Genomic DNA, 22525 nt, shown 5'->3' with positions numbered 1-22525 from the left:
CTCTTCAGAGACAGATAAAAGACTTAAGGATCATAAGTGAAAGCGGAAAAACTTGGGAATGGTTTAGCAAGGGAGATTTTTCCCTTTGGTTATAAGGAAGAGGTTGCTAAACCACTCCCTGTGAAATGCAGATAATAGATTTGCTGAACCAGTGCTTCAATCACAAGGTGATTCCCGGGAGTTATTCCAGTCATATTGTTCTACATTGTAATTATGACTCAGGAGAGAATATAGTGGATAAGAACTGTCATAATGAAGCTTATGAATTTAAAAGCATTTAATTTCCTGGCCATTATTCATCAATTTGCCTTAGGTTTCACAAGACCAATAACCTCTTTCTTCTCCCCTTTTCTTTATTAGTAATATTAGCTTTCTCCCACAAAGAGAAAAAGCCTTATTTGTGCTCTTTCATCAGAGTAAAATGCCTCCTCCCCTGTCCCCATATCTGCCTCTTGAAATTCTATCCTCTCTAAATACTGACTCAATCGCCACTTTTTAGTAAAAAATTCCTTAGTTGGATTTTCTCTCCCACCCTATAGCACTTTTTTATACCTCTATTAATAACTCTTTTAAAAATATTTTTAGTTGTAGTTGGACACAATACCTTTATTTTATTTATTTTTATGTGGTGCTGAGGATTGAACCCAGGGCCTCACACATGCTAGGCCAGCACTCTTACCACTGAGCCACAACCCCTGCCCCATCTATTAATAACTTTTATCACCTTCTCCCTTGTATTTGTATACCTTCTATACTTAGGAGCAGAGGCCTCCTTTTAAAGTTTGTTCTTCTTTGAATTCCTTAAAACATCTTGATCAAAATGACAAATGAACACATTTTGTTATAGAAAGAACTTCATACATGTTTATTGAATAGATTTTTTAATTTCTCTTAATAGGTCAACCAAATTTTATCCCTGGTTTTCTTTCTTATGTTGCCAAAAAAAAAAATCTGAAAACTTTCTGACTTGGATATATTTGATTAGTTAATTTATTTTAGTGTTAGACCTGTAATTTTAAAATATGTTCATTTCTTCATTAGGTGGAGCCCTATGCATATGTTTTGAACTGGAGGAAAATTTCCACCTTGGCTTATAGGAAAGTGAACTGAGGTTGGCACATGGTTACTCAGATTTCAGAATAGGAACTTCCTGGAAAGAATATTAGTGTAACAGGTTTTAAGGAGGGGCCATTTCTTTTTTTTTTTTTTTTTAATTTTTTTTTTAAGAGAGAGTGAGAGAGGAGAGAGAGAGAGAGAATTTTTTTTTTTTTAATATTTATTTTTTAGTTCTCGGCGGACACAACATCTTTGTTGGTATGTGGTGCTGAGGATCGAACCCCGGTCGCACGCATGCCAGGTGAGCGCGCTACCGCTTGAGCCACATCCCCAGCCCGAGGGGCCATTTCTTTATGAGACAAAAGTTTCAGCTTTAACAGTCAACTTCCTTTTTTAATTTGGTAACTTAAATTTTCCCCATTACAGAAAGGCTTGAAATATGTTGTGACTTGAAATTTATCAGGTATTGTGTTGGGGACTTCTCCAGCATTATCTCATTTAATGTGATGTAGATGGTATTAGTAAGCTCCTTTGCTGTGGCTGAGGATAGTGTCCAAGGTCACAGAGTAATGTTGGAACTAGGATTTAAGTCCAGATCTATCATACTCTGAAACCAGTCCTCCTTACTACTGCCTTGGGATCCCCAGCTACCTGGAGTACTGTGAAGAGGAGATGGAAGAATGGGGAAGACTATCTCCCCATCTGTCACTCAAGTGTCAGTTTTTTTTAAAATATATATATTTTTTGAGAATTTTTTAATCTTTATTTTTTAGTTTTCGGAGGGCACAACATCTTTGTTTTTTTTTTTTTTTTTTTTGTATGTGGTGCTGAGGCTCGAACCCCGGGCCACACGCATGCCAGGCGAGCGCACTACCACTTGAGCCACATCCCCAGCCCCTCAAGTGTCAGTTTTGATTATGGGATTAGGGTTACAAATGAATGGCTCTTCACCAAGAAAAACATACTTGCTAATTGGTTTCACAAAATATAAAAATGTTGCTTTGGATAAGAACTTCAGGTTAAGATCATCTTGTGACTCATATTCAGCGGGTCCTGGGCAGGGCTTAGGTGTGTCACCATGGATAATGGTTGCATAATCATTCTGTTCCAACAGCCAGTGTGTATGAAGAATGACTAGAATTGTAGTTCTGTGCTTGTTTTGGCAGGAAACATTGCCTTGGCCCCAGATGTCTCACCATACCTAGAAATCTCATAAGGTTTATGGATAGATTTCCACCTTTGTTGCTTCAATTTATTTAACACATATTTATTAGGTACCTGTTATGGGCCAGAGACTGAGAAACAGTAAGTTTCTTAAAACGAATGTGGCTTGCAACTGGAATGAGACCACTTTTATAACAACTGGAACTTGTGATTCTTTTGTTATTTTTTTCTCCACTACATTGGCTTGTTTTCTTGCCCATTGTATTATACAAGGTGGCATGAACACATTCTCCTCAGACAGCTGCCACCTGCATTTTTCCTCTTGTCTCTCAGGCCTAAATTTTTATTGATTGATTAATTGATTGACTGATACTGGGGATTGAACTCAGGGGCAGTTGACCACTGAGCCACATCCCCAGTCCTATTTTTGTATTTTATTTAGAGACAGAGTCTCATAGAGTTACTTAGTGCCTTACCGTTGCTGAGGCTGCCTTTGAATTTGCAATTCTCCTGCCTCAGCCTCTCCTTAACTTCTGGGATTACAGGTGAGCAACACTGTGCCCTGCTCTCAAGCCTACTTTCATGTTAAAACATTTCAACTTTGAGCCCCTTAAGGATCAAAACAGTGTCTTTATTTCTCCCAAAGGCATGTAATAGGTGATTATATCATGAACTGACCTCAGCAGTGAGGGGGCATGTAGGGCTCAAATGTGTTGACTAGAAGTCTTGTATTAGAAGAATAGCACAATAAAACTTGAAAGGGTCTTTGAACATAACATATTTGGCAAGTATAACTGTTAGATACATGCATACCATATTTAATATGATTTCATGTAGAAGAAAAATATGTCTTGTGATGTTTTCTTTTTCTTAATTCTGTGGCTTGTTGGAAGATGCCATTAGGACTTTTCTGGTAAATTTTGCAATGTGAAATATTTGTAGTTTGTATTTGTATTCTTGGTCATTCAAATTTATGCAGTCATGGTGTTCTTGAGAGAGTTTACATTCCTGAACAATGTCTTATCACATAGTGAAGTTTGTTGTGCCATAAAAGACTAGTCTAGTGGGGAAGTCACATGGGGAGGGAAATGAATGTGCAAGTTTATGATGGGATGACCGAATTAGTAATAGGATGAGAGAGGCAAACCTATAAGACATTTATTTAGTTAGGAGAGCATTTTGTCTGTCCACAATTCTCCTTATGAGACTGGTAAGGCATGCATTTGTTTCAACAGGTTAATTTTTTAATACATTTATTTTATTTATTTTTGTGTGGTGCTGAGGATCGAACCCAGTGCTTCACATGTGCTAGCAAATTTTCCTCCCACTGAGCTACAACTCCAGCCCCTCAACAGGTTATTTTAAAACGTATTGTATAAAAACAAATTTTCTTGTTTCTTTAATTTTTAACTACTTCCCTACTCCAAACCTAGAATTGAGTCATAATTTAGGCATGGGGTGAATATACACCTGGTGACTTGTACCACTTATAGGTACTAGTGGTAATAAAATACAATAATGTAACAGTAATGGTAGCAGCTACAGTAATAGTAATATCACTTGAGTGTATACTGTGTATCTGCACTTTACTAAATTCTTTTCCTACATTAACTTCCCTTGTTTCTTTTTCTTTTTCTTCCTCCTCCCTTTCTCTTCTTCCTCCTTCTCCTCCTGCTGCTGCTTCTCCTCCTTTAGCCCAGGGCCTCCCACATGCTGGGCAAGTATACTACCACTGAGCTAAAACCCCAATTCCTCTTCTATTTTTAATTGTCCTTCCCCCAAAACAAAATCTGGAATTAAGACATGATTTACGGTGATGAATCTAGAACTGACATATTGATGTTGGTGGTGGTTGTACTAATAATAGTAATAAGTAGTAGCAGTAGTAGTACCAACTATAGTGATAACATTTATATATAGTATGATGTGTATGCATGTGTATATACATATATATGCATACACAATATATATATATATATGTTTGCTCTGTGCTAAATAATCTTCTTAAATTATTTTACTCAGTCCTTTTACAGGTGGAAAAATTGAGCCTCTTAAACTGTTGACATGGGCAGGACTGGGGGCTTGACCTTCCCAAATCTGTGTGCCTCTGAGCCCTGTGTTCTTCACCTTTACATTATGGCAGACATGAAATTCTCATCTGCCTTCCTGGCCCACATGAAATTCTGAGAATGAATCTCTTTCTTTAAACTTATGACCTAAAAATAGAAGCAACTGACTGCTGGACATCTCCACTCTAACAGAGCAACACCTCAAATACACAATATCTAAAATGAAGTTTGCAAACTCATTACCTATTCCTGTCCTGCAGCTACTGCTCTACCCTGTCCCTTGGCTTGGAAACATTGCTTACTTATTTGTGCTAACCTAGAATCTATCATCCCTGAGTGTTCCTTCTTTTCCTGTGTATACTTCTGCATTTACATTTCACTCTTCTCAATCCCTATTTCTGCTGCTGTCCTAGTTGGAGTCTTGTGCAGCTCACCAGGATCTCTACAGACACACTTTGACTGCTCTCCTGGCCCCAGCCTCACCTCCCTAAACAGTAGCTAGCAGTGTGTACCCTCGCCCACTTGTACACCCTGTATATCTGTACTTTGTCTCCCACATGAATTCACTTCTGTTTAATTTGAAGTCCTACTTTAGAAGTTACCTGTTTGGGGAGCTCTTCTGACTCCCACGTCCTAATCAGAAGATGACTTTTCTCCTCTTCATAGCCCTTGGCAGCCCTATGCAATTATAAGGCTTATTTGTATTCACTGCCACTTAAGGGGTGATTAAGTGGCAGTGAATACAAAAAGTATTGAATTAGTATTTAAAAAACATGGTGCTTAGTTCTGTTTTTCAGTATTGTCTAACCTCCTGGATCTCACCTTGTAAATATGAGAGTATTATATTAGGGCTTTGGGTTTGAGTTGGTGGTGTCATTTAATTTTCACCTTGGAACTCCATTGCTAACCATTTTTTTTCCTGCTCCCTGTCCGTCTTTCCCAGCTTCTGGAGGTGCAGTAAGCACATTCTGAAAATGTGGGCCACAGGATTTCTAACATGCCTACTAACTCCCATGAACTGCTGTGTCTTAATTATTCCTTTTAATTTCTTTAAAAAAATTTTTTGTAGTTGTAGACGAACAGAATGCCTTTATTTTATTTGCTTATTTTTATGTGGTGCTAAGGATCGAATCCAGTGCCTCACACATGCTAGGCAAGTGCTCTGCCATTGAGCTATAGCCCCAGCCCTTAATTTTTTTTTTTCTTAAAGATACTCTTCTAGTCTATATTGTTGTATATCAGAAGCTTTAAGTGACCTTTAAGTTTGGTGAATTTCAAACTTGAAAAGTGAGTTAAAAAGTAAGGAGTATCTGTAATTCTGCAATGTTTGGCCATTGCCATCAAATGATTTTTAAAAAATATTTATTTTTTAGTTTTAGGTGGACACAACATTTTTATTTTATTTTTATGTGGTGCTGAGAATCGAACCCAGTGCCTCACACATGTTAGGCAAGCACGCTACCACTTGAGCCACATCCCCAGCCCCCATCAAATGATTTTTAAACAAATGCCCATGCTAGGCATTTTATAAAACAAATTATACAGCTATTGTCATCTTTAATCTGCATGCTTTTTGAAATCTTAATGAAACCCAGCTCGTATTCTTGCTACTGGGCAATGTGTTCTCATGTGGAGATAGTTACTCTCCATCATAGAATCTTTTTTTTTTTTTTTAGAAAGAGAGAGAATTTTTAATATTTATTTTTTAGTTCTCGGGGGACACAACATCTTTGTTGGTATGTGGTGCTGAGGATCGAACCCGGGCCGCATGCATGCCAGGCGAGCGCGCTACCGCTTGAGCCACATCCCCAGCCCCTCCATCATAGAATCTTGTGGAAACATCATTAGCTTTCTTTCTACCTTTTTCCAGCTGCAGACAAAAGGACATCCAGGAGGCTTCATTATAACCCTTAATGTAAACCAAGATAATGTAAGAAAAAAGTACTCTAGGAGTTTGTGCAATACAATAGTCATTAGCCACATGTGGCTAGTTCTGGGCTGGGGAGTGTAACATGGTGGGAGAATGCTTGCTGAGCATGTATGAGACCCTGGATTTGATATATATATATATATATATATATATATATATATATATATATAATGTATGTGTGTATATATATGCTAGATTTCAAAAACAGCATTAAAAAGTGAATGATCTCATTAATAATTTTTTAACATTCATCACATGTTGAAATAATCATGTATAGGCATATTGACTTAAATAAAATGTATTATTAAAATTAATTTCACTGGTTTCTTTTTACTGGTTTTATGAGAAAACATAAAATTACACATTTGGATGCCTATAATCCTAGCTACTTGAGAGTCTGAGGCAGGAGGATTGTAAATTCAAGGCTAACCTGGTCATCTTAGTTAAGACCCTGTCTCAAAATAAAAATAAAAAAGGATTGGAGACATAACTCAGTGGTATAGCACTTGTGTGAGGTCCTGAGTTCTATCCCCAGTACCTAATTACATATTTGACTTGGCGTTTATAGCTTGCATTATATTTTATTGGAGAGTGCTATATTGAGAAGTTTCAGATTCTGAAAATATTAAACCTATAAAGTATCCCACAAACTTGGTAGTGTACCTGCCTAAGGTTCAGAGCTCTATAAAGTAGGGTTACAAATACTGTGTTATTGGATGGCTTCATGTTTTACTTAATACAACAAATAGAGCTTGCTAAAATTCTTCTGTTTTCTGTGTCTATTTCAAACGCCTGTGAATTCATGTTTAGCACGAGGTCCTGAAGTTCATTTAGCTAAAACTAGGAGATGATGGAAGAGGGATCCCAGTTCATTCAGAGTCCACTCTGTCTGCTATGAGGTCTTTATTAATTCAACCAGCAAAAAGGGACACCTCATGTCCCTTGACCCAAACTCCTTTGGGGAATTTAGAGTTAAAAGGGAGCAGCAGTGATATGAATAAAAATAATATAATTGTTGTTGATAATTCTTTTATTTGATTTGATAATTTTTCTTCTAATAAGTGCTTGTGACAGACCATTTTTTAGAACTTTAACAAATATTTGTGGTGCACCAGTTCTATGCAAGATACCTTTCTAGGTCTTAGGCATGCTCCAGTGAATAAAACAGAACAAATGGAGCTGACATCCTAGATCTCATACCTTAATGCAAAGTTATAATTGCAGGGATGTTACTTGGGGTTCTGCCAGGTGTCTTTTATTTAGAATGTGTTGGATTAACCTTTGACTTGCAAGATATTTTATCTCCTCTGAGAACTTTAGAATTTGCCCTCTGGGTTTCATTATGTTTATCCTTTTTTCCCAGAAAAGAGGGTGTGCATATGAGGAGGGAGGGAGGCAACAGGTCACAGTGTGTTTTCTCTTTCTTCATCTTTTCTTTTTTTTTTCTTGCTTTAATTTACATTGGAATTTTTTTTATTATTTTTTTTATTGGTTGTTCACAACATTACAAAGCTCATGACATATCATATTTCATACATTAGATTGAAGTGGGTTATGAACTCCCAATTTTACCCCAAATGCAGATTGCAGAATCACGTCGGTTACACATCCACAATTTTACATAATGCCCAATTAGTAATTGTTGTATTCTGCTACTTTTCCTATCCCCTACTATCCCCCCTCCCCTCCCCTCCCATCTTCTCTCTCTACCCCATCTATTGTAATTCATTTCTCTCCTTGTTAATTTTCCCATTCCCCTCACAACCTCTTATATGTAATATTGTATAGCAATGAGGGTCTCCCTTCATTTCCATGCAATTTCCCTTTTCTCTCCCTTTCCCTCCCATCTCATGTCTCTGTTTAATGTTAATCTTTTCTTCCTGCTCTTCCTCCCTGCTCTGTTCATAGTTGCTCTCATTATATCAAAGAAGACATTTGGTATTTGTTTTTTAGGGATTGACTAGCTTCACTAAGCATAATCTGCTCTAGTGCCATCCATTTCCCTGCAAATTCTATGATTTTGTCATTTTTTATTGCTGCATAGTACTCCATTGTGTATAGATGCCACATTTTTTTTATCCATTCATCTATTGAAGGGCATCTGGGTTGGTTCCACAGTCTAGCTATTGTGAATTGTGCTGCTATGAACATGTGGCAGCATCCCTGTAGCATGCTCTTTTAAGGTCTTCAGGGAATAGTCCGAGAAGGGCAATAGCAGGGTCAAATGGTGGTTCCATTCCCAGCTTTCCCAGGAATCTCCAAACTGCTTTCCAAATTGGCCGCACCAATTTGCAGTCCCACCAGCAATGTACAAGAGTACCCTTTTCTCCACATCCTCGCCAGCACTTGTTGTTGTTTGACTTCATAGTGGCTGCCAATCTTACTGGAGTGAGATGGTATCTTAGGGTGGTTTTGATTTGCATTTCTCTGACTGCTAGCCTTTGTTGAACAGGTAATTTTCTCCCACAGGAAACCTAGACATGGTAACTCTTTAACTAATTGAAAGTGATTTCACTGCTATAACTACAGTGATTTGGGGAGTTAATTTTAATTAAAATATGCATTCTAAGTGCTTTGGTACTCAAGTATAGGGACTACCAGGTGAAAATATATAAGAAAAAAATCTGCCAATTTTTTTAAAAAAAAGTTAATGATTCAGTAGCACTAAAATTAGGGAGGATTATGTAGCAAGCAGTTCTTTGTTAGCATTCATCCCTTGATTCTCATGTTTTATCTCAAGGGTCAGGAGTTTATGATAAGGATATCACAGAGAATGCTTGGTTGGTTGGGGCCAGTATATACTTAGCTGATTGTGCTGTTTCCCTCTCATGATAGCTAGAGGCATTGCAGCACTTCCCTTCAAAGGAATCCACACAGTATGCATCCTTGCCTGTGTGTCATGTGACCCTTCCTGACTATATCTCCAACATGAGTGAGGAATGAATCCTTAAGCCATAGCTATTAGTATTGTATCAGCTCACTTTTATTATTAAGTTTTCCTATTCTTAAAAGGAAGTTCATACTATTAGTTGGTTGATGTATTAAATTTCTTAAAACCAGAGTCATTTTGGTTTATTAAGGAATTTTCTCTTAAATTTACCTTTACCCTCAATAAGTTTCATTTCTTCTAAAGGAAAGTTATTTCTTTTGATTTCATTCAGGTTTTTTGTTTTATTTCCTTTTCTAAGGAGAATTTAATTCTTTCTTTTTCTTTAGTCTCTATGTTGCCTACTCTGGCCTCAAACTCCTAGGCTTAAGTGATGCGCTCACCCCAGCCTCCCAAGTGGCTGGGACTATAGACATGTGCCCTTGACCCTGGCCAGGAGAAGTTATTTCTGATGCTGTCTAATAACTTTTACAATTCCATGTGAAGAGAAAATCTTGTGTAGCATTTAATCTGATTGGACTTTTTAAAATCTGTGAACAAGAACTTCAGTTGCTGAATAAATTTAGACATGTTTAATATCTTCTTGCATTTTTACACTAATATTGCAATATGTTTTTTCAGGTTTTCAATTCAAAAACAGCTGAACTACTTAGTCATCATCAAGTAGAAATAAAACAGGAGTTCCCAAGAGAAGGGTATGTTTCCTAATTTGATTTGTGAAGACAAATTGTGTTTATTGGTTCATTTTACCCTTCCCTGTAGATTTGTAAAGTAACCTTCCCTGGGCACCCTCCTGAGAAGACTTGAGGGATTGGTATTAGTCAAGAAAAAAAGTAATAACTTTAGGTCAGTAAAAAACGTGGGTAATTCGTGGTTTATGAAATCAGTGACACAAAAGGAATGAATAATAAAATAATAAGACAAAAGAGAGAGAGTGTGTGTGTGGGGGGGGCAGTGGTGATGAGGGCAGGGAGAGAAACTGAACAAGATATAACCTTCCAGAACATGCTCCCAGTGACATACTTCCTCCAATTAGGCCCTACCTCCTAAAGTTTCCCCCACTTCCCAGTAGTGCCACCAGCTGGGGACCAAGTCTTCAACATATGAACCTTTGGGGACATTTTAGATCCAAATTGTAGTAATTATTAAATATCTGAAATTTTATATTTAGTTTTGTGTTCCCATCATTGCCATATGGAATTTTTACTAATATGAGTGTAAGCTTTTTAAAAATAAAAAGCATGTATATCCTATCACTAATATGAAATAATCCTTTTTTATTTTTTAAATATATTTTTATTCTAATTTGTTATGACAACAGAATGTATTACAATTCATATTATACATATAGAGCACAATTTTTTATACTTACTTTTTTAGTTGTAGTTGCACACAATAACTTTATTTCATTTATTCATTTTTATGTGGTGGTGCTTAGGATCAAAGCCAGGCAAGCACTCTACTGCTGAGCCACAAACCCAGCCTAGAGCACAATTTTTCATATTTCTGGTTGTATACAAAGTATACTCACACCATTCGTGCCTTCATACATGTACTTAGGGTAATGATGTCCATCTCTGAAATAATCCTTTTTTTAGAATAACATGTGAGAATTGTAATTAAATATAATGTTGTACATTATTTAAAATTTAATGACACTCATGATACAACCCCTTTAAAAGCCATATGGTAGTTTCTTGTAATGTTAATCATATATCTGCAGCATTTCAATCTTATAAAAGCATATAACTATAGAAAGACTCACACACAAATGTTTATAGCCATTTTATTCATAATAGTCCCAAACTGGAAACTGCCCAGATGTCTGTCCTCAGTACAATGGATAACAGTGGAATGCTATTCAGCATTTTTAAAAAGTGAGCTGATACTTTCAACATGGATGAATCTCATTGAAGTAATGGATGTTGAAAGAAGTACAAAAAGTATATACTGCATGGCTCACTTTATCTGAAATTCAAAAGTAGACTAAATTAATATAGGATGATAGAAAAGTGATTGCCTATGGGGTATCTGATTGAATTGAAAGGAGCATGAAAGAACTTTCTGGGATATGGATTGGGGGAATAGCTCAGTGGTAGAATGCTTGCCTAGCATGTGAGAGGGACCCCAGGTTCCATCCCCAATACCCAGGTGTGGGGGAGAATTTTCTGGGGTATGATAATTTTTTTTTATCTTGTCTGGGGTATTGATATTTTATATATATATATATATATATATATATATATATATATATATATATATATATATATAATATATATATATAATTTGTCCAAACTTGGCCAATTGTCAACTTTAGATACATGTGTTTGAGTCTAAACTTTACCTCAATTTGAGAAAAAAAGAAAAATACAATGTCTTAACAAATTGTATTATTTTTTTCCCAAGAAAAAATGTTTTGTTTTTTTGGTACTGGGGATTGAACCCAGGGGCTCTCAACCACTGACCCATATCCCCAGCCCTTTTTATTTTATTTTTAAATTTTTATTTATTTATTTTTGATGGTGCTGAGGATGGAACCCAGGGCCTTGGGCATGCTGGGCAAGCACTCTACCAACTGAGCTATATCCCCAGCCCCTTTATATTTTATTTTGAGACGTGTCTCATTAAGATGTTTAGGGCTTAGCTAAGTTGCTGAAGTCACTTCGCAGCAAAAGGCAGCGTCCCTGGATGGGCTCAAACCACCAACCTTTCAGTTAATAGCCGAACTTGCTAATGGATTGCATCACAGAGACTGTGGTTCTCCTATTTTTAAAAGCATTCCTTTGTTAAATATTTAGGAGCATTAGAATGACTGTCTATAGGCCTGATCCTAGTACAATTTGGAAAGAGGATACCTGGTTCTTGGAGGGATGAGAATTAAAATACTGGGTTTTTGAAAAAAAGAAATGTTCCACACAAAGCTTAAAGCTCAGGAAAGGGAAACATTTAATCTGGCTCCAGGAAGGCAGAGAGAAAAGGTGTTTGGAATTCCATTGCTATTTCCAGAACCTCGAAGTAGAATTCTTTTAGTATGTATCATTTCTACTTTGGCCTTCCTTAAATTGCTTGTTAAATTGTTTGTTACTCCCAGCCTTCTCTTCCTTCTCATTTTTTATTAGTCTTCTACCCTTCTGAGGTGCGGGACCTTACCAACATTTTACTGGGATTGAGTATGAATATATGGATCAATAATTCATCTACATGAAATAGTTATTAGAAGTTTAAAAAATTTCCCCTAAATTTCAACAAAACATTTTGGGGAAAAAGTGTGGCAAATAATATTACTATATGCCAGGCGTGGTGACGCACCCCTGTAATCCCAGCAACTCAGGTGGGGGCTGAGGCAGGAGGATCATAAGTTCAAAGCCAGCCTCAGCAATTTAGCAAGGCACTAAGCAACTCAGTGAGACCCTGTCTCTAATAAAATATAAAATAAGGCTGGGGATGTGGCTCAGTGGTCGAGTGCCCCTGAGTTCAATCTCTGGTACCAAAAAAAAAAAAAAAAAAAAAAAAAATATATATATATATATATATATATATATATTACTAATGAGTTCCTTTTGATTCCAAAATATATAATTTATAAGAATAATGTATTTTCATCTACTTAGAAGTAACTAATGAAACATGAAGATAGTTTATCAAAATTCATCAAACCCACAGAATATAAAGAATTGGGGAACTAATACGTCTTATTTTTGGACTTGAGGTCTCCTTTAAAATGATTGATTGCTGTGCAAAGAATAATAAAAATGTAAGGGAAAGCTTTTCTTTAAATCATTTCTTTAGACTATGGGATATAGATATATTTTGTTTATACACCAGCCGCATTCATAAGTTAACATTTTTGTAGAAATTAGTTACAATTATATTGCTTTCTTATGGATTAACCAAACACATCCTTTTTTTCAAAGATGGGTGGAACAAGATCCTAAGGAAATTCTGCAGTCTGTCTATGAATGCATAGAGAAAACATGTGAGAAACTTGGACAGCTCAATATTGATATTTCCAACATAAAAGGTATTTTAATGGAATATTATATTTTTGTGGTATGACTCTTAGTTGGATTCATTAATTCATTTTTCAGCTCACAATGAGTACTTATGCAGGGCCAGCCATTTCTTTGGAAACTTGAGGTTACAACTGTTATGAATAGGAAGATTTAAGTTCCTGTTCTGGAGCTTTTATTTTGGTGTGTGTGTGTGGGGGGGGTAAGACAACTAAAGCAGACAAATAGAAGCTAATTTCAGATACCAGTAAACTCCATGCAGAAAATAAAAACTTAAAGTGATGTGGTGGGGTATACCTAGAGGGGCTTACTTGAAATTGGGTATAAAGGAGGCTACACTTTCTGACATTTCCAAGGCCATAAGGGGTCAACCAGTCATGTGACTATTTGGGAGGAAAGAATGTTTAAGGCAAAGAAAGTGACATATGCAAAGACCCTGAGGTGAGAGTGAGCTTAGGACATTCCAGGGTCAGAAAGAAGGCCAGCATGTCAAGGACAGTAACAGAAGGTTCAGGTGTGAGAGTGGCTGAGTAGGTGTTTCAGTAGGAATTAAACTCAGGAAAGTGGGTAGGGCCTTGTCAGCTGTAGTTAGTAATTTGTTATTCTTAGCATCATAAGGAGCCATTAGGAGATTCTAAGCAAGGTGGCTAGGGATGGCTTGCACTTGAAAGACAATTCCCCAAATGCTCTGTGGAAAGTAGACCATATATGGGTTTAAGTGCAGATACAGGGAGACCAGTATAGAGGCTGAAAGAGGATGGTGGCTTGACCAACAGTGGCAACACAGAGGTGGGGAAGAAGAGCCAGAACTTGCTGATAGATTGGATATTAGGTATTTGAGAAATGCATCAAAGGTGATGCTTGTTTATTTTTTCTATTTTGTAGTCCTGAGTATTAAATTCAGGACCACATGCATGCTAGATAAGCGGTGTACCACTGAGTCACACCCCCACCTTAATGCTTGGGTTTTTAAAATTTTTTCCTGGAGGTCCTGAGTAGATGGGACCTGGATAGATAGACCTCTTATTAAAGGGAGAAAAACTAAAGGAGCAGGTTGGGGGAGGGGTGTTTGAAATCTAAATGCTTTGCTTATAAAATTTCCTTGCAATAATTACTTGAGGGCTGGGGCTGTAGCTCAGAGGCAGAGCGCTCACCTGGCATGCCAGGTGTGAGTCATTGGGTTCGATCCTCAGCACCACATAAAATAAAATAAATTATTGTGTCCACCTATAATTAAAAAACAAATATTTAAAAATAATTACTTGAAAATGTGAGATTATCCAGGCACAGTGTCGCACTCCTGTAATCCCAGCAGCTCAGGAGGCTGAGACAGAAATAACGTGAATTCAAAGCCAACAGTGAGGCATTAAGCAACTCAGTGAGACCCTGTCTCTACATAAAATGTAAGATAGGGCTGGGAATGTGCTCAGTGGTCGGATACCCCCCGAGTTCAATCTCCGGTACCCCTCCCCCCAAAAAATTTATTATAACAGTTCTGTCTGAATTCCTAGTATTTTATTACAATATCTACATTTGATTTTCACACACAGAGAGAGAAAATAATCCAGTCATCCAAGATTGATATAACAGCATAAAGGGTAGAAGCATGATGTGGTAATTGCTTTTTTATAGCTATGTTTTTCAAGTTCACCATTCAAGGATAGTTCTGATCTTCTTAGTTTGGCCATAGTAGTGGTGCCTTGATTCACATCATCTTAGCTCTAAGAATTGCCTTCACTCCTGAGACTTTCCCATATTTGTATAAATAGAAACTCATTTAAAAATAAAGACTATGCATAATCACATCATTTAGCAAGTCTGTAGAAACCTATCGTATACAGTGTACACCTAGGTATACAGTGGGGGCACAAATAGAGTCATGTAGCTAACAGTCAAATGGGGGAAACATGTTAATCTTATAATCACAATGAATGAACAATCAGAACAATAGTAGCTTCTGTTATTACAGAGTTTTAATAGAAACACGTAGGTACAATTTGAAATTTTATTAACAGGTTTTTTTTTTTTGTTGTTGTTGTTTGTTTGTTTCGTACTAGGGATTGAACCCAGGGGCGCTTAACCACTGAGCTATATCCCCAGCCCTTTTTTTGTATTTTATTTAGAGACAGGGTCTCACTGAGTTGTTTAGGGCCTCACTGAATTGATGAGGATGGCTTTGAACTCATGACACTACTGCCTCAACCTCCCAAGCTGCTGGGAATACAGGTGTACACCACTGTGCTTTGCTATTAGCAGTTTTTAATATCATGTATCTTTTGTGGTATGGGGAATTTAACTCAGAAGTCCTCTACTACTACATCCCCAGACCTTTATTTTTTATCGTGAGACAGGGTCTCACTAAATTGCTGAGGCTGGCCTCAAACTTGTGACCTCCTCCCTCAGCCTCCCAAGTCACTGGGATTATGGGTGTGTGCCTCATATGGGGATCATTCATGTTTTAATCATACACTTGTCTTATCCCTACATCTAATTTGGGGTACTTCAAACTTAAGAGTTGCAATCACTAAATTTTAGATGAGTTGTACATCAAAGTGATTGCTCTTGATCATTTCTTAAAGCTATGTTTACATCTCTCATGTTCTAAGCAGTGCAGATAAATAATAGGCAATCAGAAACACTGTCAAAATAGTCATTCCCAAGACATAGGTGATCTACGTGGCTTAAAGTCATGTTCAGAATGTGGAGTACAGGGGGACTGACTATGCATTGACATTGTTATACCTTCCTTACAGTTAAGTTGGGCTGTAATATGTTATTCCTTCTGCACCCACTCGGGTGCCACTCATTTTTCCACTTTTTGTGTGTGTGTGTGTGGTTTATATGAAGATGTACACAACTGCCCAAGGGACTTGTCTTCTACTTGCACTAACTGGTCTGTAATTGAACATGAAGCCCTCTTCTTTACACTCCTCTTTCTTTGGCCAATGTGAAACCCCTACCTGAGCCAAGGTGACCCAGCATTTTTTTCTCTCCATAATTACCAGCCTATGGCCAGGGATGAAAAGTGTCTCACAAGCCCTTCTATACAAGACCAGTTGTGTTAATCTTTTCTTCTGATAATTTATTGAATTGGCATTGCCAATGGGCAAGCTTTCACTTTCCTGTGTAGAGATCTAAATCTCAAATTGTTAAAGCTCTAAAAGATCTTCACTAATACAGACCAATTTCCTCGAGCTGCAATGAGGGAAGGGGACTTACTAGAGATCATGCTGCTGTTTAGTGTTCAATAGCATTAAAGTACAGCTCCTGTAATTCCTAGACCAGTGCATTTTTTCCCCTGAGCTATGCTGATGATAATCTCAAAAACCATTTATTTATATATTTGCTGTGTGGCAGGTAAATTGGCTTTGCCAGCTGATGAGTGATGCATTTATTATCTTACCTAGTAATTATTAACAGAGCTCATCATACATATCTGGTTGTATTTCCTTCACAAATTCCTGCTTCATTGGTTTTAGTTGTCTTCATCTTTCAAAAAGTCTGTTGATTTCAGATTACTATGAACAATGTCCTCAAAATTAAAATTCATTCTCAAATTTAACTGTACATTCTAGCCCAAAGCAAGAAAATATTCTGCTTCTTTCCTACTAAACTTTCAGTCAAGCACCTGTGTCATAGGACTGAAAGAATCAGTAAGTATAAAGAATTACAATAGCAAATATTCCCATTCATTCTCTTTCATGCAAAAAAGCAAAATAAAACATAAACTGTGTTAGTAACAAAGGCTCAGAATTCTAAAGAATTAAATTCTCTTGTATCTAAAGCAGTTACTTTGTTCTGAGAAAAGGAAAACTCACAAATCCATTCCTTCACTGCCTTACCCTACCCAACATTTACACATTTCTGTCACTCCCAGCCTTCTCTTCCTTTGCATTTATTATTAGTATTTTTTATTTGTTGATAGACCTTTTATTTATTTATATGTGGTGCTGAGAATTGAACCCTGTGCCTCACACATTAGGCAAGTGTGCTACTGCTGAGCCCCAGCCCCAGCCAAAGTTCATATCTTCTGTATGAAACTGTATAAAGTTTTTGGGGTTTATTTTTTTAACCTGTTAATTTTTGCCTGCCTCTATGTGGTGCAGATGAACTATGGTGGAGAATTACAAAACTTGCATATATTATTCTGAGAAAGGGGATGAAAATTAGGAGCCATTAAAAATGGCATATACATTGGGATTAATAGTCATGAAAGTTTTTTTAAGACATAGATTTTAGGGTAAAATAGGAAGAGGTTTGGAAAAACTCAGTCATTGCAAAAGACCTGTGTGCCTTGGGGAGAAATGGGTAATAAAGATGTGCTGGCTGAAATGGGTAATAAAGATGTGCTGGCTGAAAGAATACTGAAAAGCTATTTTGCTGGACTTTGATTGTCTGCAAGGAAAGCAATTTTACTTGGCATGAAAGAATAGAATTAAGATAGAGGAGATTGAGTAGTCGGGGAGGATCGCATGACCAAAGAATCAGATGGAAATAGCTGTAGATTAGAATCTGTGTACAAGTCCAGGAGGAGCCAATAAAGAAGGTAGCACTATTTGATGCCTGTCCTAATGGTGACTCAAGAATTGTAGCTAAGGGAATAGCCAGCTGGTTTACAGGAAAATTAATGTAGTAAGGAGAAAATAGGAGACGTTATTTTACCATTATAATTTATTCTGATTTTGCATTGAAAAGTTGTCACTAAATTAACAAGTTTACAAAACTCCACTGTAGCAACCTACTGCCAAAGTCCCACTGTTGTACCCACAGAGCTTCTGGGAAATTCCTTTATGTGTCTGCTTAACTGTGTCCCATTTTCTGCAACTATTATGTCACTCTCTCCTCAGTAATGATGATAATGGCAACTGCAGTAGGTAACATTTAGTACTTACTATGTGCCAGGTATCTGTTTTAACATGTATCGACTTACCAGTATAACCCTACTAGTAAGGTAGGAACTTTTTTGCCCCTTCATTTTACAGGAGACAAAACTATGACAAAAGAAAATAGGAAACTCAGAATTGTAATTTGAACCTCAACTGTCTGGCTTCAGCGCCTAAATTCTACTGAAGAGCCCCAAACCCCTGCAAATTTTTTTTTTCTTTGTAGAACTAGGAATTGAATCTATAGTCTTGCGCATGCTAGGCACTGAGCTACACCCCTAGCCATTTTTATTTAGTTAATTTTTTTGAGACATTTGAGACATGGTCTTCCTAAGTTCTCCAGGCTTGCCTCGAACTTTAGATTCTCCTGCCTCAGCCTCAGCCTCGAAATTAGCTGAGATTACAGGTATGTCACCTCTCCTGACTGCCTCAAACTTTTTTTTTTTTGTACCAAGAATTGAACCCAGTTACACTCAACCTCTGAGCCATTTTATATTTTTTATTTAGAGACGGGATCTTGCTGAGTTGCTTAGGGCCTTGATAAATAGCTGAGGCTGGCATTAAACTCACACTCCTCCTAACTTGTTGCTTCTGAGCCACTGGGATTACAGGTGTGTGCCACCATGCTCAGCCCTGCTCCAAACTCTTTGATACTGCTTTTGCTTGGCCTCATTTTAGTATATAACTTTGCCTCCTACTGCACAGAGAAAGGTGAGTCTCTAGGACCTTAATTCCTTCATTTCTTATTTCTGTACTTAATGTGTGGATTTTGTGCCCCCCTGTGCCCCATTTCCTTAATCATAAGGGAAATAGATTCTGTCCCACTTGGGGCTCCTCCCTCTGCCTGTGCTATTCATGCCACCTCCTGTCTCTGCACATCACAACCATGTCCCTTTGAATTTCAGCCTCAGTCCTCATTTTCTCTCCTTTCTTCCTATAATTGTTCTATTTGTACAACCAACTAACCCAGGATCTCTTACCTTTAACTTATGCCTCTAAGTATCTTTGGGAGAGAAGTTCAGTCATCTTTGTACCTTGTACCTCTACAAAAGGTGTCAGATGAAGCAAGTAAATCCACATTGGATAAATGGTATTAGAACAAGAGAACTGATGGTCATCCTCAGCTCTGAGCTACTCCAAACACTGCTAGAATAGTGTATTTTATTCTGCGTCTACAGTTTGAATGATATGGACAGATAGTTGTATATTCCCAGGAGCTGTAGTAAAGGAACTTGTCATGTGGAAACAGAGGCAGCTGAGGAAATTGGATTGTTTAGCCTGGACAGTGGAAGGGAAGACTTAAGCTACAAAGCAGCTACTTGAAGTTTTTGAAAAACTGGCATATGGAAAGAAGATTAACTTTATATTTTAAATATCTCCAATGAATATGGCTAAGATCTGTAGGTGGAAGCCACAAGGAAAAGGGTTTTTAAATTTTATTTCTGTGGTGCTAAGGATCAAATCCAGGGCCTCATGAAATCTTAAGCAAATACTCTACCACTAAGCCTCAGGATTTTTTTTTTTAAATACCAAAGTTGACTAGTAGAGATTGGTCTGCCTTGAGAGCTGTAGTATCTTGTTACCAGAAGTACAGTCTGTGTGGTCACATGACAGATGATTTTAGAGGAGATTTATGCATAAAAGTGTAACTGATTATATAACCTTTAAGGTCTGTCCTCATCTTAAATTCAGGAAGTGCTCCATTCTTTGGCTCAGAGTGTTCTGGGATGCATGTTAGAATGACTTAGGGAGTTATAAGAACTAATACAATGTTCAGATCCCACCCCAGATCAGTTAAATTGGAATGTTTTGACCAGGGCTTAGACGTTGATTTTTTTTTTTTTTTAAGAAGCTCCCCAGTTGATTTTAAACTACAGCCAAGTCTGACAATCTCTGATTTACCAGAATCAAATGGATCTGAATAAGATGGTAGAGATTTATACTTATAATGTTATTGTAAATATATAGCACCTGAGTTATGTGTAGTTAGTATAATGTAAATGCCATTACATATTGTTTGCGCCTAATTCAAACTCTTAGGTTTTGTGACACATTATTAAAATATGGAAGTAAAACTTTATTTCAAACCAATGATAATATGAGGTTGCTCAGCATGAGGGATTTTGTCTGGGCTACTTCTTAAAATTTAGGTATGCACCCACACATTTTCATACATATACACAACCACACACATATGGGAAGGGAAATTTTTTATACCAATTGGTAAATAAATGAATGAGGTGAATGTTGGTCTGCTCAGAATAATAAATTAGGTATTATAATCTTGGAAAGTTATTGCATTCCTTAAAGCAATCTCAGAGCCTTTCCTTTGGGTACTTAACTGACTATCTGTGTGCTAGTGTTGAAGCTACAAGGCATATGTAGAAATAAAAAGAAAAACTTGACATTATGTGTTTGTTTTTCTTAGGGCCACTCAATGAAAACAAATTTAATACCACTACAAATCTTCCAAAATTTTGGGGGGAATTGTTTGTTTAGTTGTGCCTATAAAAAACGTTGAGAACTGTTCTCCTAAAGCTAATTTTCTACTCTCTTTAACTTTTGCTTTAAAGCTATTGGCGTCAGCAACCAGAGGGAAACCACTGTAGTCTGGGACAAGTTAACAGGAGAGCCTCTCTACAATGCTGTGGGTAAGCCATTATGCTTGGAGGTCAAGTACAGGGCCTCTTCCACTTACAAATGTGGTCACACCAAAATATCTTGCTAAAAAAGTATGTAGTCATGTTTTATATAATCTGGGATGAGTAGAAGAATTCTGAATATTTATTTATAATATTATTTATTTATAATATTTATAATATTCAGATCATATTTATTCACACATTGAATTAACTTTTTCCCATATTCTTTCCTTTTGTTGATTATTTGTATTACAAAAATGGGTGACTATTACCAGAACTGTTTTATAATTCCTGTTTTTATGATATCTAAATGAGATTCCACATCTTCCTACCCTCAAATCAAAATTACAAATGTTCATAGTCACCTATCTATAAAGTGCTTGTGTACTTCTTCTTTCCTTTAAGAATCAGATTTACTTTTCTGAGATTATAAAAAATGAAATATCATAATTTTAGCTGCTTATGCTACAAATTTTGCCATTTTGGCATGGGTTAAACAACTCAAATCTCAAATATATTAATTTTAGATATCACATCTTAGATATACATGACCATGGTTATTTTTCTAGCATGTAATAATTAGTGAACACTGAATGATACTGCCACTTCCTAAAAGGAAAATTGTGTTCTAAGTCTATAATCATTAAAACACTTCTGTCAGAAATAGCAAAGCACAATTTTTTTTAATCAGTAAAATAACAGGTTGTAGGATAGGGAATGAAGTAGAAATTGTCAGAGATGGGATTGATTTATAGAGTAGGCCTTTATTTTCCTTTTGAGAATGGCTCTGGCTATGTTGCCCAGGCTGGTCTGGATATCTTAGGCTTTTGAGCGCTGGGACTACAGGTCTGCACCCCCACCCAACTAGAGTGAGCTATTTTTACTTTATAGTTATTTTAGTAATATAGTTACATTAGTTTTGATTGGGATAAAGCAATATTAAAGCAAACGATATGTGAAAAGGGTATATTGTAAGAGTACCATAAATTCTTTTATAAAGAAGTTAAGATATTGGGCTGGGGTTGTGGCTCAGTGATAGAGTGCTTGCCTAGCACGTGTGAGGCACTGGGTTCGATTCTCGGCATCACATATAAATGAATAAAATAAAGATCCATGAATAACTAATAAAATATTTTAAAAAGAAATTAAGATATTAAATGTTAATGTTTATAAGAAAACATTTAGTGTATGTTCTATATTTGTGATTAAAAAATACTCAAAAAATTTCAAAAAATTGTAACCAAAGATTCTATCACATAAAAGTACATTTTTTAAAACCTTTTTTTCTCAATGTCATGAGCAGTTTTTTTTTTTCTTTTTTTAGGTTGAATCTTCTTTATTCTAGCAGTTGGTTATTTTCATTCTTGAATATATGAAGTAATTGTAGGAGGAGCAGCCATTTAGCTCATGAAGACATGAGTTTTGAATTATAATTTCCTATCAAAATTTTGAACATACTTTATTTTTTGATCAATTTTTCACTCATAATTGTAATGATAGTTTAATCCAAATGAAAGACTTTTAACACTTAGGGTAAAAACTGTTTTTTTATATGAGCTGGGTTTTTTTAATAAATAAAACAAAACTATTATAATTTTAATAACTGGTATTTAGGGGAATATTTTTCGTATATTAATATTAGCTAACTTCTGGAACTAGTTAGGGTTTGTTGTAACTTAGGATCTTTAAAATGGGGAGTACCCCTTAAATGATTAGGAGAGTCATAAGTTAGAAATAATGATATTTTTATTTCTGGCCCCTGGAGATACACATGCCTGGAGGCCATACTCATAGAGATCAGATAACTTAGGCAGGGAGAGATAGGAAGGGACCTATGGGCCAACACCATAATTGTATCCAAAACTTTTTCAAATAGATTGCCTG

At 36.5% G+C, this 22525-nt stretch overlaps 1 protein-coding gene across 8 annotated transcripts in view; it reads left to right on the top strand.

Annotated features, from left to right (window-relative positions):
* The window catches only part of Gk (glycerol kinase), an 80497-nt gene that overhangs the window by 2361 nt on the left and 55611 nt on the right, over positions 1-22525 (top strand). For all 8 annotated transcript variants that reach the window (XM_026402621.2, XM_026402624.2, XM_026402622.2 and 5 more), the window contains exons 2-4: positions 9728-9801; positions 13021-13127; positions 20573-20650. In XM_026402621.2, the coding sequence (XP_026258406.1) occupies positions 9728-9801; positions 13021-13127; positions 20573-20650 (259 nt within the window). The remainder of the gene's footprint in view (positions 1-9727; positions 9802-13020; positions 13128-20572; positions 20651-22525) is intronic.

This window comes from Urocitellus parryii, chromosome X, assembly GCF_045843805.1.
Source record: "Urocitellus parryii isolate mUroPar1 chromosome X, mUroPar1.hap1, whole genome shotgun sequence".
Classification (NCBI taxonomy): domain Eukaryota; kingdom Metazoa; phylum Chordata; class Mammalia; order Rodentia; family Sciuridae; genus Urocitellus; species Urocitellus parryii.
The sequence above is the reverse complement of the archived record's forward strand: the minus strand, read 5'-3'. Positions and strand labels throughout refer to the sequence as shown.